The sequence below is a fragment of the Raphanus sativus genome, unplaced genomic scaffold, assembly GCF_000801105.2.
Source record: "Raphanus sativus cultivar WK10039 unplaced genomic scaffold, ASM80110v3 Scaffold2304, whole genome shotgun sequence".
Taxonomy (NCBI): Eukaryota; Viridiplantae; Streptophyta; class Magnoliopsida; order Brassicales; family Brassicaceae; genus Raphanus; species Raphanus sativus.
In genome coordinates, this window is record NW_026617613.1 from 1 (window position 1) to 16,259 (window position 16,259).

Sequence of the window (16,259 nt, forward strand, 5' to 3'; positions counted from 1 at the left end):
CCTTAGAAGCATACATATTTTTGTTGGTTTGATGATGCAATCATCAGTTTTAAAACATTTATGCTAATGTCGCTATGTGCCAATGAGACTAACTATAACTATGTTTGTTTTTTTTGTCTATTAATAATATAACCAAGAGTGTGTCTTCTCTCTGCTTTTGCTATTCTGAGCATTCTCTTATGATAAATCATTAATCTTTGCTTGATGTAACACTTTTATGGAAGTCTTTTTGTGACGTAAAGGATCTATCACTAATCATCATCACTTGCTAAATAAAAAGAAAAAGAGTTGTAAAAAAGAGAAAAAAGTACAAAGAGATCCAACAAGTGTTTTAGTTGGTTCGGCTAGTTAAGAAGTAACCAACGACTGAGATGAAAAGAGTTTTAAATCAACGGTTTAGATTTACCAAAGATCTTATTATCTTCAAAGTGGGACCGGACCCACCAATCACACACAGAAACAAAATCCTTTAGCGCAAGATATTTTTTTTTGGTGGAGGCTGCTTCCTTCTCCTCAAAGAAGAAAAAGACCTAGAAGAACACCTTTGAATCAGTTGAAGTCGTTGTCTGTCTTTCTAATATCCGTAGGTTCGAGCAGTCTCTTACAAACCCTAGAAGCGAAGAAACTCTGGTGATAGGGTTTGTCTATCTATCTCTCTGTTGGCGATGACTAATAATAGTCGAATTCAAGTGAGTGCTGTGTTCTCTTCTTGTCTGATTTGGATTCTTTGGTTTATTTCTCGAATCTATTTAAGCTCTAATTAAGTTCAGTTTAGCCATGTATTGAATTCAATCTCGGTCACAATTCAACGATTGGGCTTCTTCACTTATAATAATAATATAATATTATGAGTATTTCTCAAGTTCAGTCTTTTCAATTGCAAGAGTTTAACTCACTCGTATAATCATTTTAAGTGTTTCTTTTTTCTTTTTCTTGGTCGTGGATTGTATTTGCTGTGAATGGTTTCACTATTGAAAATCTATATGCTATGAGGCTGTGTGGTGGTGCTTTTAAGTAACTCGAATTCCATATGTGACAACACCAGATACTCTCCATTTGTTTCAGCAGATTATTTGATAGTTTGCAAGACTTGGGTGGGCGTTAAAATAAAATATGAGTGGTTCGGGAAGGAAACATGTTTCTAAATGGGACCACTCTAAGGAAGACACACATCACCCTGGTAGCATAGATGAAAACTCAGGTTCTCATTACCGTGACAAGGATCCTCCCCATCATGTCCTGTTCAACGCAGACAGCAATGCAAGTAGGAGGTCTGAGGAAGATCACCAGCACTCTCGCCAAGATAGGGCTAGAAGCAGAGTTTCACAGAACAACGATAACAGTTACTATCCTAAGCAAGATGAAACTAGGCAGCATTTTTCCCATAGGTTAGTGTTTGACTTGTTACAGCAAGTAGATATTCTTATTTATTTGTTCTTCACTTCTTACTTTTTTTTATTCTTCAGGAGTGATAGTAGAAGTTATAGCAGAAGTAGAAGCCGTAGCAGAAGCCCTGTCTGTAGAGCAAGGCGAGATCATCACGCAGGATCTTATGACAGACACAAGACCAGAACACGAGATGAATTTAACAAGAGAGGCGGTGACCCTAGGGAGACGAGATATCATCACTCGAATGATTTCAGAGGTGCAAGGTCTTCAGACTATGATGATGAAGATACTGAGGGACGTTATAGAAGGGAGCATTTACAACATGATGGCGTTTCAGATCCGAGGCTGAGAAGACAAGGAAGCGAGCTGACAGCAGGAGAGAAAGAAAAACAACGAAGGGGTTATGATGGTGATGGTGAGGGACGGTTCCGCAGGAGCTGGGAGATACCTTGCAAGTTTTTCGCAGCGGGGAACTGTCGTAACGGTCAGCATTGCAGGTTTTCTCACCATGGTGGTGCTGATAGAAACCAAAACAACTTTTATAGACAGGACAACAACAACTATCACAGTGATGGTGATGAAAGATTGAGTAAAGGAGCTTCTGAAACTAAAGGGAACGCTGGTAGTAGTAGCTGGATTGGTGATATGGAGATGTCTCCAGATTGGAACTATGGTGCTCATAACTTGAAAAAAACATCGAAGGAAGAGCCTGGTGTTGGTCAGAGTTCAAAGTCTCGAGTTGATGATCAGGGGAGCAGTGATATGTATTCATATGGTGACAACAACAAACCCATGGTTGAGAAACCTATACCTGATTCTCATCAGAACTACAACAATGTCTTGAACACCGCTCCACTTCAAGCATATAATCAGAATCATCCTGCTGCTGCTACTGCTACTGCTACTGCTACTGCTACAGGTTTCTCAGTAGGCTTGAACTTAAGCAATCCTGAGAGCGTAAAAGCTTATCAAGATAACCATCATCATTCAGTGGTGGAGAAAGCTGTTCCGGTCCAGAGCGGTGTCACCAGGGAACAAATAGATCAGATCACCAAGATCTCAGCTACTATAGCTCAGTTTCTTGCTAATGGACAGCCCATTTCACAGCTTACACAAACATTGCAAATGCCCTTGCTTTCACAACCTTCCATGGCTACTCAAATTAACTCTGTGAGTAACAAAGGACTTGGGGTGAGCACTGATGCTGATGGAGCCCCACCAGTTACTGATGCATCACAAGTAAGCAACGTTGATGGGGTTCAGGAACTACCGGTGGCTCCTGAGGAAAACAGAGACACAAAGACCACCAATGAAGAAGCTAGTAAACAAGAAGAGTGTAAGAAAACTGGAGAAGATGGAGATGAAGATGATGATGAGAGCAGCGGTGAAGAAGAAGACAAGAAAGAGATGAAAGACCCGAAAGGAATGAGGACGTTTAAGTTTGCGCTTGTTGAGATTGTGAAGGAGCTTCTGAAACCAGCTTGGAAAGAAGGTAAGATGAAGAAAGATGGTTACAAGAACATAGTGAAGAAAGTTGTTGAGAAAGTGACTGGTTCTATGCAAAGTGGAAACGTTCCTACAACACAAGAGAAGATTGACCATTATCTATCCGCTTCCAAACCAAAGCTTACAAAGCTCGTTCAGGTTCCTTCTTTACATCTTCTTTTGCTTTCGGAAACTTAATCAACTTCAAATGCTCTTCCTAACCGTTGGTTTTGTTTCTATCTTTATTTTCAGGCATATATTAGTAAAGTCAAGAAGACATAAATTCGATAAATGTATTCTTAGAACCTGCTTAGTCTTTTTTAAGAAAGATGAGAAGATGAGGTGGGGCTCTCTGTTGTTGTCACCGTCTTTAGTCTTTAAGTTCTGTAGATGTATATAGAGATTTTCCCCCTAACTTTCCTCTCTCTTTTCCAACATGGTGATATGGTCACATAGACCAAGATTGTGTTCTGTCCTTTTATAGAAATTTAGACCAGATATTCAGTGATCCTCATCTCTTTGTCTCAGTGTTGATTTGGCTTTGAGCACCTTTCGTTCATGTTTTAATCAACAAAACTACCATAGTTGAAATAAACACATTTTCCCAAATGTAAATCAATCAAATTAAATGACTCAAGTACCCATAGTTGAATGAAACACGTTACCATTGTTGGTTCATGTTCCTCGCTTCCTTCAGAACTTAAATGGTCTTTCTTTCATAGATATAGCTAATAAGATATATCCACAATACTCTACAAATAATCTCACTGATTCACTCATCCTCATTTTTAAAGAATCTAAAGTTAAGAAGAAGCAGCAGGTAAAGCCAATGCATTGTAATGATTGATGACCGCTGATGAAATCGGTGAATCGGTGATGTTGGAGGCTCCTAAGATTATGTTTCATACTAGTGCTGGTATGTTTATGTTTCTAAGATATTTTTTCCCATCTTTTGAAGGTAAATACTGACAAGGCCATATGACAAGAGTAGGCGCAATGGTTAATTAAGATACTCAAGGACAAATCTCATTATCAAGCTACCAATTTTGCTGACATGGGTATTGCTTTGCTTTTGAAAGTGGTACAAACATGGCCACGTGCCACCTTGAGATGATGTTTCCTGGTACAGGTCTGATCTTTTTAATCAATTAGTCAAAGAGAACGGTTTACTATATACATATTTAGCTTTAGATGGCAACAATATAGCTAAAAATTGGTTGGCTCATACAACAATCTAAAATGAGATATTGTATTAGTTTACTTGGATAATATTTTTTCTTGATTTTTCTTGCAGGCCATAAAACATTTTACCTTTTTGTTAGCCACTCTATTTTTCTGTCAATTGTTGGATATTAGCTCTTATACTTGTTTTTGAATATGCAATTACTGATTTTCTCAGGATGCTCGTTTTGCATCCTGATGGAGCAAAAGTATACTTATTAAGCATGTTGAAAACAACAATGGTAATCATTTCATGTGAACATGTAATAAAAGTATCAGCGAATGTTCTTTTAATAAGTGTTGGTGTGCTGGTGAATCTATCAAGAATCGATCATTCATTTCACTAAATATATAATATAAAGAAATATTATATTGATTTACAAAATACTTATTTTGTACATTCACATATATCATATCTTTATATAATAAAATCCAAACAAAAATGAAATCCAAAAATTATAAATGCTTTAATATATTTTAATAACTTTATCAAAAGAGATGCTGATGAGATTCTTAGTAGCTCAATGAGAGTTTATCTCGATTAGTTTACCTGTTAGATCTCTAGATCACTAAATGTTGTTTTACTAATTCAACTTTGTTTTTATCATATTGGTCACAGTTCTAAGTCAATAACTTGAGAATTTGGTTTCTTCGTGGATGCTGAAAACTGACTGTTTCCGAAAAATCACATACGGATCAAGAAATTTGTTAAGCGGATTAATAATGCATTGAAACAGAAGAATGAACATAATGAGCTTACTCCACGACACATGTATAGTGGTGGACATTGTAATCTTCTTATTAATGAAGATCGACACTATCTCGAATAAAATCATTTTATCTCCGTTGACACTGAGTGGAGAAACAAACAGTTTTTACAATATATATTTTTGATACAAGTACCATATTTTTTATTTAACATAATTAGTTAGTCCAACTAACATAATTAATTAGTCTCAATGTTTTATTATAAATGATTAATTTTAATTTTGACTTAAGGACATGAGGAGGTTTTCTAGAGTTTTACGATTTAGATTGATTTCGGATAATTACAGCTGGTTGATAGAAATAAATCATATATTCATAGCAGCTTTTGCAGTGGCGAAACTATGTATATTTGAGAGGGTTCAGCTTTTCCAACAGATCATTACATGATCACCCAACAAAGACGTTGGGCCTTCTCCTGAAGCCCACATCTCAAACTTCAGCTGCAAGACAAAGATCAACAGTAATAAACTCAGTCAATGAAAAAAGTAGAACGACAAAACGTACGGTTTTCTCACCTTACACAATGCAGCCCAGCAACAGATATAAAGCCCTTGTTTATCAGGATTGCTAGCTGTCAGAGACACCTGTCAGAAGTCTAGATTGTTCTCTAACGTTTGTATAAATATGGCAGAGAAACATTGTAAACGTTAAGCTATTTTCATGAATAAGATTCATTAATATCTTCAGTAAACACATCTCTGTAAACCTTCTAGCTTTGACCTACACTGACCCTGTGATTTTTTATTAATTTTTTTGTTCATTTTTTTTGTCAACAATTTTTTTCTTCATCTATATTAAGTAATTGTGGTATAATTTGATTGAAGTTTTATTTATGTTGACCCTTTTGTCTCGATGTGAAACTTTACTTTTGACCCCATTGTTATTTTTTATCTTGTTATGGTCTTTGTTTTCCTTTTAATTTGCTTATTTTGTTTTTAATCATTTCTTAGCTTTTAAAATCTTTTTGATTATTTTTTCTCTTATGTACTATATATATAGTATATATGTATATTATAATATTATAATATATGTTATATAAATAAAGCATTTGAGAATCAAAAGTAATACACATATCCTATTCACTCACTAATATTAAACAATATAAAATACTCATATATTTTGTTCAAAATTAAATATTTCTAATATTTTAGTTAAAAATTGTAACTCATAGATTCATAACAATACTAATATTATTTTGTTTTACTTTTTAAATTATATTTAGTAATAATTTTAAAATATAATTGTTTTAATATTGTTACATAATTACTTCAATAAAATGACCCATGTAAAGAATAATCTTAGCTTCGCCACTGAGCTCAGTCATCTGGTTTGTCTGCGCATAGAGCTTTTTTCAACTGCAGGTTAGTTCACTCCTGTAAACATTTTATTTAGTTTCTACTGCCTAATACATGCATAATGTAACCTGTGTTTCTTTTGAGACTGCAAGAAACTGTCTGTGCATTGCATGCGCTTATATTGACCCAAATGCTGAATTAACATTAATACTCCACCTTTGACCCAAAGGCTTTGAACAGACATTTCTCTCGACCAAACCAGCTACTCGGGCAAATGGGGATTCCTCCCATAGACTGGCAACTTTAATCTCTTAAACCGCAGTCTTGAAACCAAGACGAAGCGTGAGTGTTCTTGGGAAGCCAACCACCTTTTGAAGTCCCTTCTGGTGAGCAGAACTTGAAGCTTTAACCGTTATAATGCTTCTCCTGTGTGAATTATTATCTTATCACAGAATCCAAGACTGTTATAGGTGTATCCGGGTATATCCAAGTAGTGGGGGAGACCGTTTAATTGTGTGCTCTATGAAGAATGGTGTGTATTCTTGAGCTTGGTTTCAGTTGGGCTATCGGCTTAATTCCTTGTCCAACGGTTGTCTGTTCCGGAAACGGTGTGCCATTCCGGTCCCATTGCTCTATATGGGCCTTGGTTAAAGGAGTGTAAACGTTTCCGGTTAGGTGGGTTGGAAACATATCAATCTTCAGCTTGCTTTTCCGAACGACGGCCTCGTCGGCTGCGGACTCCTTCTCCTGCTGCCGGTAAGGTGATGTTGGATAAGCTTGCGAATCCAATATCGCGATTCCCTTGCGGTTGTTTTGAATCTTTTGATGTGTGGAGTGGATGGTTTAGAAGTTGTGGACGCTGTGTGTTTCAAGGTTTGAGGTCACCTTTTTTCTAGTGTGCTCTTGGCAACTAGGTCCCCATTCCGCTCTTGTTTTTCCTAGGGTCCTTCACTGTTTGTTGGTGCTCAGCCTAGAATTTTGTTTTCTGTTGTTCTTGTTTAAGTAATTTCTGTTGTTCTTGTTTAAGTAATTTCTGTTGTTAGATACTCTGTTTAGGTTTTATTATTGCACTCTGCTACTAATATGTCTGTGTCTTCGGTACAAAAATTGAAAATCTTGATAATATATAATACTTTTACCAAAAAGGGTGTATTATATTAGCGTGCCACTTGTAGAATTTCGTCGTTGCTACAAAGTATGTACAAGTTAAAAAGTGTAGATGGTTGATTTTGTTAAAAGTAGGGTAAAAGTATACAGAAGCTAGCGAGAAACATTAAGATGTTGAGGTGCATATAAAAACTACAGTTGAAATCATCAATGATTGCACTGCTTTAAAGATTTTTATGCAACCCCTCGGATACTGTTTGGCAAGCAAAAAAAATTACTATATTCTATGAATATGATTTTTCACAAACGAGATACAAACTTTGCTCATCTCCGTTACATGTATGTATGATTAGTGTCTCTGAATGAGCAAAACACAGTATACTGTATACAGAGAGTTCAGAGTTGGTATCTGAGAAAATTAATGTTATGCATAGAGATTGCAAAACACTGTGTTTTTTTTTTGTTAACTACCTTAATATTTTTAATAGCGTTTGAGTTTTACAATATCAATAATCATCTAAACTATTAAAACTGAAGTACAAATAAAATTTGAACCTGAGTTTTCCTAAATAATTACAATGGCATGCCACTGGAATAATTAATTAACTTACTTTAATTAATCTTTGTATTTAATTGATTTATAAATGTATTTCCTAATTCGAATTTTAACTAAAACATTTCCTATATTTGTGCTAACTAATTTATTCTATACACAGAATATATAGTGAATTAAATTTACGATATCTTATAGAATCAATATCTTACACATAAATCTATTTATATGACTATTGGATTAATATATGATATTTAGGTGGTACAATAAACGGGAAAACACAAAAAATAAAATTACTCTGTAATCTAAATTATAACAATTATGTAATACGACTAATATTTAGTACAAACAAAAATTAAAAATTAAAAATGAATTCTCACACGGTTGTAATGCCACTGAAGTCATTAGAAAGTCTATTTTAAATATTCTTTTTAAATATATATATAAGAAAAATACAAATAGCCCAGTTTCATATACCAATTTAAATTATGGTTTTATCACATGAAATTTTTAAAATATAATATATATGAAATTATATGATTACTTATATGATAGAACATATAAAATATGATTAATTATATGATGGCATATATGATATATAATAATGACCAGAGGTGAGTGTTCAGATACCCATTCGAGTTTCTTTCGGATCTTTTTGGGTTTCCGGGTTCAAAGATTTCAGTCTCATTCAGATATTTCTAAATTTTGGTTCAATTCAGATTTTTGCGGGTTCTGTTCTGGTTTGAATAACCCATTTAAATTATTTTAAATTTTTAAAAATTCATTATATACTTTAATTTTATCAAAATCTACAAACAAAATAATATATTACATATAAATTTGAATAACATATGTCAGAATATCTAAACTTAATATATAAATTGGTTTGATTTAAATATTTGGATAGAAAATTAATAAATATTTTAAGTATTTTTGATGTTTTGAGTATACTTTAACTATTTTAGATATTTACTTTTAACTATTGTATATATTTTCAAGTATTTAAACCAACTTAAAAGTATCATATATATTATAGATGTTTTCATATACATTAAATCTAAAAATAATTAATTTATATAAGTATATAAATCTATTTCAAATACATCCGGATACCCGAAACACTTTGGTTTGGAACAGTTTTGGTTATCTAAATACCAAAATTTTGAATAATTCAGATATTTAATCTATTTCTGTTTGAGTTTAATACTATTTTTTGCGTCGGGTTCGGTTCGATTCTTTGGATTCAGATTTTTCGCTCATCTCTAATACTGACATAAAAAATAAATAGCAATATTTTGGAAAATACACCCGCACGGGCGTGCGGGTCAAAATCTAGTTTCATGTTAAAGTTTTCTACTGGAAGAATAAATTTTTGATAAGACACATCGTAAAGCATTATGGATTTATAAAATTTTGCACATATTCATTTTACCGAGATATATTTTTCCACAATAACGTTGGGTAAAATTATTTGAAACTTTAATTTGGGGTCGGAATTGAAACATTACTACTTATCAGGGGGGCGGAATTAAGATTATTTATCCTTTTAATTTAAAGAAAAAAGATTTATTAAAAAAAAAAAAAACAAGTCCAAGACTCAAAGGTTATAAGTTGCAACAGTCGTCAAACCCTAAACCTTTGTCCTTTTTTCTTTCTCTCCGCCGCGGTATCACTCTTTCACTATTGTCGCAACATTCAAGTAGCTTCCTTTCTTCATGTAAGTTTATTTACTGCTTAGTCTTCCAGTAGCAGTTCCTTTCCGAAGCTCTGTTATCGATCAGAGAAAATCATACTACTGCTGATTTCGTAAAACCTAATTTTGTTTTCTGTTGTATTGTGTAATACACGAGCTCTTACAAACTTTGCGCATCTTAGTTAGTTTGGTCTATAAATTTACAATTTTTGGATGCGAGAATCGAAATTGACGGTTTTTAGAGTCTAATAATGATTACGACACATGACCTGTTTTACGGACATCCGTTTGTTGTTGAAACATTGGTTTCAGTGGCCTTGTATTGTTGTCTGTCTAGAAGTGACCCTCTTTCACAGATTGTTGATATATATATATATGTAATTTTGCTGCAGAGAGTTGACTGATTAGGATTTAGAGCTCAGACATGGCTGATTTGGAGAAGAACTCCGGTGGAGAGCTGAAGAAGAGGATGAGAAAGCGTAACCGTGGTAAGAAGAACGAGATTCAAAAGGCGGAAGTAGAAGAAGAAACCCACAACGTAGAGGAAAACGCAGATGAAATCAAAGAGAAGAAAGTGAAGAAGCTGCAGGGGAGAGGCAAAGCCGAAGACAAGGAAGAAGAAGAAGAAGAAGAAGAAGAAGAAGAAGAAGAGAAGATGGTGGTTGTGGCGAAAGGGATAATGACTAACGAGACTTTTGAATCCCTTGACCTGTCTGAGCAGACTTTCGAAGCTATCAAGGCCATGGACTTCAAGCACATGACTCAAGTACGTTAAATCTTGAACCTTTTTGTTCATGTTTAAATCAGATTTGCTAAGCACTCTCTTGTGTACATGTTTATAAGTCTCTTGATCATTTTGCTATCATTTTAGATTCAAGCTGGATCGATTCCTCCACTTCTGGAGGGCAAAGATGTTCTTGGTGCTGCCAGGACGGGTTCTGGTAAAACCCTCGCTTTCCTCATACCGGCTGTTGAATTGCTCTTTAAAGAGCGTTTCTCCCCTCGCAACGGGACTGGTGTCATCGTTATTTGCCCCACAAGAGAGCTTGCTATTCAGGTAAGACTCCCTTCTTTATCTACCATACTCTCATTGTAAGTAGATGAGTCCTGTAACTCTTCTTGTAATTGTAAAGTGTGAATGTTGTTGTACGTTGCTGCGTCCTCGCATTCCCATTTCTCACTGTACTATTTTTGATATCTCAGACTAAAAATGTGGCGGAGGAGCTAGTGAGGCATCATTCACTGACTGTCAGCATGGTTATTGGTGGAAATAACAGAAGGTCGGAAGCACAACGTATTGCGAATGGTTCAAATCTGCTGATAGCAACTCCTGGGCGTCTTCTTGACCATCTTCAACATACCAAGGGCTTCATCTTTAAACACCTAAAGGTACTGTCCCTTTTCATTGTTCCAATTTGGCGCATCTTCTTGTCTTGTTTTTGACAAGTAGATGAATTGTACTCAGCAGCTTATGTTGTATTCATTCTGACGCCTAGAGAGGGAAAACTACTGAATGTTTGGCTTATAATAATTAGCCTAGGTTGTACTCATACTATTAGTTGAAATGTGATTGGTCCTATTTTAAGCTGTGTATATGATTCTAGTGGATATCTGTCTTTATATATGTTCCTCTAAATTGCATTGCAGTGCCTTGTGATTGATGAAGCTGATAGGATACTGGAAGAAAATTTTGAGGAAGACATGAATAAGATTCTAAAAATTCTACCAAAGGTAAATTATCTCTCTCTCTTACTTAAAAGGTTAATCCAGTGAGAAAACTAAATAAAAATTCAAATATTTCTGCTGATTTTTTTTGTTTAAAGTTTAGCATTACTTATGGTTTGGAGTTTGTGCTGATTAAAGTTTTTACCATGTTTCTGCAGACTAGGCAAACGGCACTATTCTCTGCCACCCAGACTTCAAAGGTATTTGCCTGTTAAGCCTCGGTAGTGTCGTTATTAGTACTTAATATTTTTTGTACTCTTTTTTGAATCGTTGCAGGTTCAAGATCTTGCTCGGGTGTCATTGACGTCTCCCGTTCTTGTTGATGTCGATGATGGTAGACGCAAGGTATATCAATCACAAGAAACACAACTCTGGTGATTAAAAAAATTTAAGGACCACCATGCCTTTTGAGATTTTTTACTTAAATAAGTTTTCTGAAACTGTTAGGTGACGAACGAAGGATTGGAGCAAGGCTACTGCGTTGTTCCGAGCGAAAAGAGACTTCTCCTTCTAATTTCCTTTTTGAAGAAGAACCTGAATAAGAAAATAATGGTCTTCTTCTCGACGTGCAAGTCGGTGCAGTTCCACGCCGAAATCATGAAGCTTATCAACGTGGACAGCTGTGACATCCATGGAGGACTGGATCAGAACCGAAGAACTAAAACCTTTTTCGACTTTATGAAAGCAGAAAAAGGTATTCTGTTGTGTACTGATGTTGCTGCTCGTGGTCTCGACATTCCTGCCGTGGTACGTATTTGATTATTACGCGTTTATATACTCAACAAGTCAATAGTATACTAAAATCATATTGTGGTTGAATCTTGTTATATGTAGGACTGGATTATACAATATGATCCTCCAGACAAGCCAACGGTAGGAGATATACTTAGCTCCTCTGCTTTTCTACATCCCTTTATGTTAGATTGCTGATGGTTGAATGTTGATGTTGTTTTCAGGAATATATTCACAGGGTTGGTCGAACAGCCCGGGGAGAAGGAGCAAAGGGAAAGGCATTGCTTGTCTTGATCCCTGAAGAGCTTCAGTTTATTCGATACCTTAAGGTATGGGATGGGTTTTTTTAGAATCTTCTTATGGTTAAAAACCTACTTGTTTTTAACTGATTTGTACTTAAACCCGCAGGCTGCAAAAGTACCTGTAAAGGAGCTTGAGTTCAATGAGAAGAAGCTTTTGAATGTTAGATCTGCTCTGGTAATTGTTCTGATTCAGTCTTTTTTTTTTTGTTGGTGAATGACTTTTGCATTTCTAAGAACATTGTTTATTGTTCTTTTCCTGCAGGAGAAGTATGTTGCCAAGGACTATAACCTGAACAAGATAGCCAAGGAAGCCTACAGAGCTTATATCGCAGCATACAATTCACATTCTCTGAAAGACATCTTTAACGTTCACCGGCTTGATCTTCAGGTATTGTTACACAAATAATACTATTGTTCTTGCAAGGTTAGGAGAGAAGCTGGTTATCAAATTTTTGTCTTGGGATGATGTCACAGGCGGTTGCTCTATCGTTCTGCTTCTCATCGCCGCCAAAAGTGCATCTGAACATAGAAAGCGGAGCTGGGAAGGTGAGGAAGGCGAGGAATCAGCAAGGTCGCAATGGCTTCTCTCCTTACACTCCCTATGGCAAAGGCAAGTCCACTCCCAAAGCGGCATGAAGTGTCTTGTGACCAAATTAAAGATTATTTCCTTCTCGTTGGATCAAAAAGTGTTTTATGAATCACCACCAAGTTTTGCCTCAACAGTACTGTGTGGTTTTTTAGTTTGGATGTTATGTTTCTTTCAATACTTCAGATCTCTCTGTTTTGTTATAAGAATGGTTTAATCAACTAATGGCAGCTTTCTATAGAGATTATTTGGTTATGAAATACTACCTCCCTTTCATAATGATTCATCTTTTTTGTAAAAAGAAAATTGTTTCTAAAATATCTATATTTTACATTTTCAATGTACATAATAATCTGACAAATTGTTAACTTTAAAAAAAATATTTATATTTAATAAATTTTAATTGGTTAAAAATCATAAAAAATAAGTAAACACAGAAAATAATGCATTTGTTGTCAAAATTTTAAATGTTTTTTTAATAAGTATGAAAACTGCATATTAAAAAACTGTAGAAAAACCACATAAGTAGTAAAAATTATACCACAAGGAAAGTGAAAGCATGTTGATTGAAACCTGGACCGGTCCGGTCATTGTAGTTATTTGGAATAATCATTGCTTGAGAACTTGAGGAGAACAAATTGAGATGTTCAGAAAAAAAAAGAGAAAAAATTGCTAAACCGGAACTAAAATCTGCCCTAATGCCAAACCAAAACCGAAACAATAAGAACCACAAAGCAGGAACTAGTGAACTTGACAGCGGTTTTTAACGCACTGCTCTTCTTGTGAGTTGAACCCGGGAGAGAAGAAGGTGAGGAAGGAGGAGGAGAATCTGGCGAAGACTCGGTCTCCATGACTTTAATGATCATCTTCTGACCCTTTTCACAGTGGCCCGAGACACCGCTGATGAAGTAAAACAAACCAGGACGGTCTAGTTTGAAGACGGTGTCTTGGTTGTTGGAATAGAGTTGCGGTTTAGTGGCCTTGCATTGCTTGTACTCGTCTTCTGACACCACCAACACTGAGTCTTTCTTGTATTTGAAACCTTCACCAAAACAAAAAACCCTCACAAAAAGTTAACATATATGTAAAGTAAAGATGATAAAAAGTAAGAATAAAAAAAATACTTACGGATAGTGTCGCCGACTTTAAACCGGTTGTGAGAAGCCCATTGGTTAAACATATCCCCGTGAGACTTGTTAGAGTTTGGTACGACCCAACCATCTTCTCCTCCAACTTCAAGTTCAGTACTTGAAACACATGAAAACATATAAAATGAAACAAGAACAGTAACAAGAGTGATCTTCTCAGATGGACTCATTTGTTGTTCTTGGAAATCAAAGTTACGGGGGCTGATTTTTGTTCTAGGGTTCTCTCTGTGTGCTCTTATGGCTTGTGAATGCTTTGAGGCTTTGGAGTTTAAAAAGAGTGAAACCATCGAGGTCTGTTAGTCTTGTCCACTTCTTGAGGGATAATTAATGTATTTTGACTTCGTATTTTACTCTCTTTTTCAAAACATTTGTGAAAACATTATGACTTGGAAATTGTTGAGGAATATCCGAAAAGAATTCTTACGATCAATTTAATATTGAGCACCTATGCATGGTTTGCTCTCGGATATATAACTACATCTATTAAAAAAGTACTATAGATTAATCTATATATCAAATGTTATTTTACAAAAAAAAAAGAAATAATTTATTTGTTGAAACTAGATTATCATAAACTTATTTAAATTATAATTTCGTATTGTAGCGGAATCTATGAAAATCTAAAAATAAACGTGTGCGTAAAAGCAAGTTCTCGTTGACAAAAAAAGAAAAAAAAAGTTCTCGTTGACCATTTTTAAAATGTTCAAAACAGGGTTGTAATTTTAATTTCGTAAAGTTTTCGTAGATAATATTGAATTTACAAATAATATAGGCCCTTTGTACCAAAACGTTCTAATTACCTTCTCCACTTTGATCCCTTTAGGGTTTAAGACGTTAAACCCAGAAACCAAACATCCGAGCTCAAAAATGGCGAACTCAATGGCTACGCTTTCCAGAAGACTCTACCGATCTCTCCTATCCAACCCCAACCCCAGATTCTCCCAATCTCCCAGATCCTTCTGCACCAACATCGACGAGTCATCATCCTCCTCCTCCATCTCAGACACCGAATCGCCCCACGAACCCAACGCTTCTCCAGATCCGAGCCATCGATTCTCCAGAGGAGAAGATCGCGTGATGGAGGAGCGTCCTCTCGAGAACGGCCTCGACGCCGGCATTTTCAAGGCGATTTTGGTGGGGCAAGTGGGGCAGCTTCCTCTTCAGAAGAAGCTCAAGAGTGGGAGAACGGTTACTCTCTTCTCTGTCGGAACAGGTGGGATCAGGAATAACCGTAGACCATTGGTTAATGAGGATCCCAGAGAGTATGCGAATCGTTCCGCTGTGCAGTGGCACCGTGTCTCTGTTTACCCTGAACGCTTGGCTGATCTTGTCTTAAAGAACGTTGAACCCGGGTTAGTTAATTATTCATGTTGAGGTTCGTTGTTAGAACTGAATCCGAGTTCATGTCTGTGTCATTTAAATCTTTTTGTTTTTTATACAACAGCACAATTGTTTATTTGGAGGGTAATCTGGAGACGAAGATTTTCACGGATCCTGTCACTGGTTTGGTTCGACGTATTAGAGAGGTCGCTATTCGTAGAAACGGTATTGATTTTGTTTCACTCAGATGTACATATCTTCATTGGGGAAAAATATTAGATTTTGATCTCTGTTTCTTTCTTTATGTAGGCCGAGTTGTGTTTTTAGGAAAAGCTGGTGATATGCAGCAGCCAAGTTCTTCTGAGCTTAGAGGCGTTGGCTATTATTGATTCTTAACAAACAAATTGTCTGAGTTGTTGTAGCTTTCTTCTTTTCTTGTAATTTGAAGTTTTGCTCATTGTTCTTCAATTGTCACTTGCGCTTTTTTTTTTTTTTTCCATCTTGATATTATAAAGGGACCAAAGCCCAAAAGCCAAACCCATACGAAATTACAAAAACCATAACATAGAGCATTAAAACAAGGCCCACAACCGAGCCCAAAACTAACTGGAAACCCTAAAAACGCGGCTCTTGACCAACCACGCCGCCTCCGTCTGTCGAGAGATACCGAAAACGGAAAGCACGCCGTCTCACCGGACCACTCCATGAGCATGCATCTTCATCGCATCTCATCACACCACAACCGCTTCTTCTACAGAAAGCATCAATCAAATCCGTCTAGATCTCATCCGGGATAGAGAGCCGCCACATACAGAAACCCTTAAAGTTTGTCGGAGGACGTACATCGGGAGATCCAAGATCTCATCCGACCACCACAAACACTAACAACACCAGAAACGGAAAAAACCAAAGGCTACACACATACACCTTCATCT

At 35.9% G+C, this 16,259-nt stretch overlaps 4 protein-coding genes across 4 annotated transcripts; 3 read left to right on the top strand and 1 right to left on the bottom strand.

The window, feature by feature from the left end:
• Nucleotides 1-467: 467 nt before the first annotated feature.
• LOC130505471 (zinc finger CCCH domain-containing protein 38-like) lies at nucleotides 468-3,388 on the top strand. The gene is made up of 4 exons (XM_057000081.1): nucleotides 468-689; nucleotides 1,069-1,388; nucleotides 1,467-3,033; nucleotides 3,127-3,388. Exons 2-4 carry the CDS (start codon nucleotides 1,114-1,116, stop codon nucleotides 3,154-3,156), a joined length of 1,872 nt encoding a protein of 623 aa, XP_056856061.1. The 5' UTR covers nucleotides 468-689; nucleotides 1,069-1,113; the 3' UTR covers nucleotides 3,157-3,388.
• A 6,013-nt stretch (nucleotides 3,389-9,401) lies between these two features.
• LOC130505473 (DEAD-box ATP-dependent RNA helicase 51-like) lies at nucleotides 9,402-13,116 on the top strand. The gene is made up of 13 exons (XM_057000083.1): nucleotides 9,402-9,535; nucleotides 9,904-10,277; nucleotides 10,383-10,568; nucleotides 10,715-10,900; nucleotides 11,159-11,242; nucleotides 11,395-11,436; nucleotides 11,513-11,581; nucleotides 11,684-11,983; nucleotides 12,071-12,109; nucleotides 12,193-12,297; nucleotides 12,377-12,445; nucleotides 12,533-12,658; nucleotides 12,745-13,116. Exons 2-13 carry the CDS (start codon nucleotides 9,936-9,938, stop codon nucleotides 12,904-12,906), a joined length of 1,710 nt encoding a protein of 569 aa, XP_056856063.1. The 5' UTR covers nucleotides 9,402-9,535; nucleotides 9,904-9,935; the 3' UTR covers nucleotides 12,907-13,116.
• A 312-nt stretch (nucleotides 13,117-13,428) lies between these two features.
• LOC130505472 (early nodulin-like protein 21) lies at nucleotides 13,429-14,283 on the bottom strand. Its single transcript, XM_057000082.1, has 2 exons — nucleotides 13,985-14,283; nucleotides 13,429-13,898 (listed from the first exon to the last, which is right to left on the bottom strand). Exons 1-2 carry the CDS (start codon nucleotides 14,172-14,174, stop codon nucleotides 13,552-13,554), a joined length of 537 nt encoding a protein of 178 aa, XP_056856062.1. The 5' UTR covers nucleotides 14,175-14,283; the 3' UTR covers nucleotides 13,429-13,551.
• A 523-nt stretch (nucleotides 14,284-14,806) lies between these two features.
• LOC130505474 (single-stranded DNA-binding protein, mitochondrial-like) lies at nucleotides 14,807-15,815 on the top strand. Its single transcript, XM_057000084.1, has 3 exons — nucleotides 14,807-15,356; nucleotides 15,449-15,549; nucleotides 15,634-15,815. Exons 1-3 carry the CDS (start codon nucleotides 14,872-14,874, stop codon nucleotides 15,711-15,713), a joined length of 666 nt encoding a protein of 221 aa, XP_056856064.1. The 5' UTR covers nucleotides 14,807-14,871; the 3' UTR covers nucleotides 15,714-15,815.
• The last annotated feature ends 444 nt before the right edge of the window (nucleotides 15,816-16,259 follow it).

Excerpts from the sequence above, each read along its gene's own strand:
- LOC130505471 (XM_057000081.1), top strand. The coding sequence starts at position 1,114 with ATGAGTGGTTCGGGAAGGAAACATGTTTCTAAATGGGACCACTCTAAG. Across the intron at positions 1,389-1,466 it reads AGGCAGCATTTTTCCCATAG|GAGTGATAGTAGAAGTTATA; the intron begins GTTAGTGTTTGA and ends TTTATTCTTCAG. Across the intron at positions 3,034-3,126 it reads AGCTTACAAAGCTCGTTCAG|GCATATATTAGTAAAGTCAA; the intron begins GTTCCTTCTTTA and ends CTTTATTTTCAG.
- LOC130505473 (XM_057000083.1), top strand. The coding sequence starts at position 9,936 with ATGGCTGATTTGGAGAAGAACTCCGGTGGAGAGCTGAAGAAGAGGATG. Across the intron at positions 10,278-10,382 it reads ACTTCAAGCACATGACTCAA|ATTCAAGCTGGATCGATTCC; the intron begins GTACGTTAAATC and ends CTATCATTTTAG. Across the intron at positions 10,569-10,714 it reads CAAGAGAGCTTGCTATTCAG|ACTAAAAATGTGGCGGAGGA; the intron begins GTAAGACTCCCT and ends TTGATATCTCAG.
- LOC130505472 (XM_057000082.1), bottom strand. The coding sequence starts at position 14,174 with ATGAGTCCATCTGAGAAGATCACTCTTGTTACTGTTCTTGTTTCATTT. Across the intron at positions 13,899-13,984 it reads TAAAGTCGGCGACACTATCC|GTTTCAAATACAAGAAAGAC; the intron begins GTAAGTATTTTT and ends GTTTTGGTGAAG.
- LOC130505474 (XM_057000084.1), top strand. The coding sequence starts at position 14,872 with ATGGCGAACTCAATGGCTACGCTTTCCAGAAGACTCTACCGATCTCTC. Across the intron at positions 15,357-15,448 it reads TTAAAGAACGTTGAACCCGG|CACAATTGTTTATTTGGAGG; the intron begins GTTAGTTAATTA and ends TTTATACAACAG. Across the intron at positions 15,550-15,633 it reads GGTCGCTATTCGTAGAAACG|GCCGAGTTGTGTTTTTAGGA; the intron begins GTATTGATTTTG and ends TTCTTTATGTAG.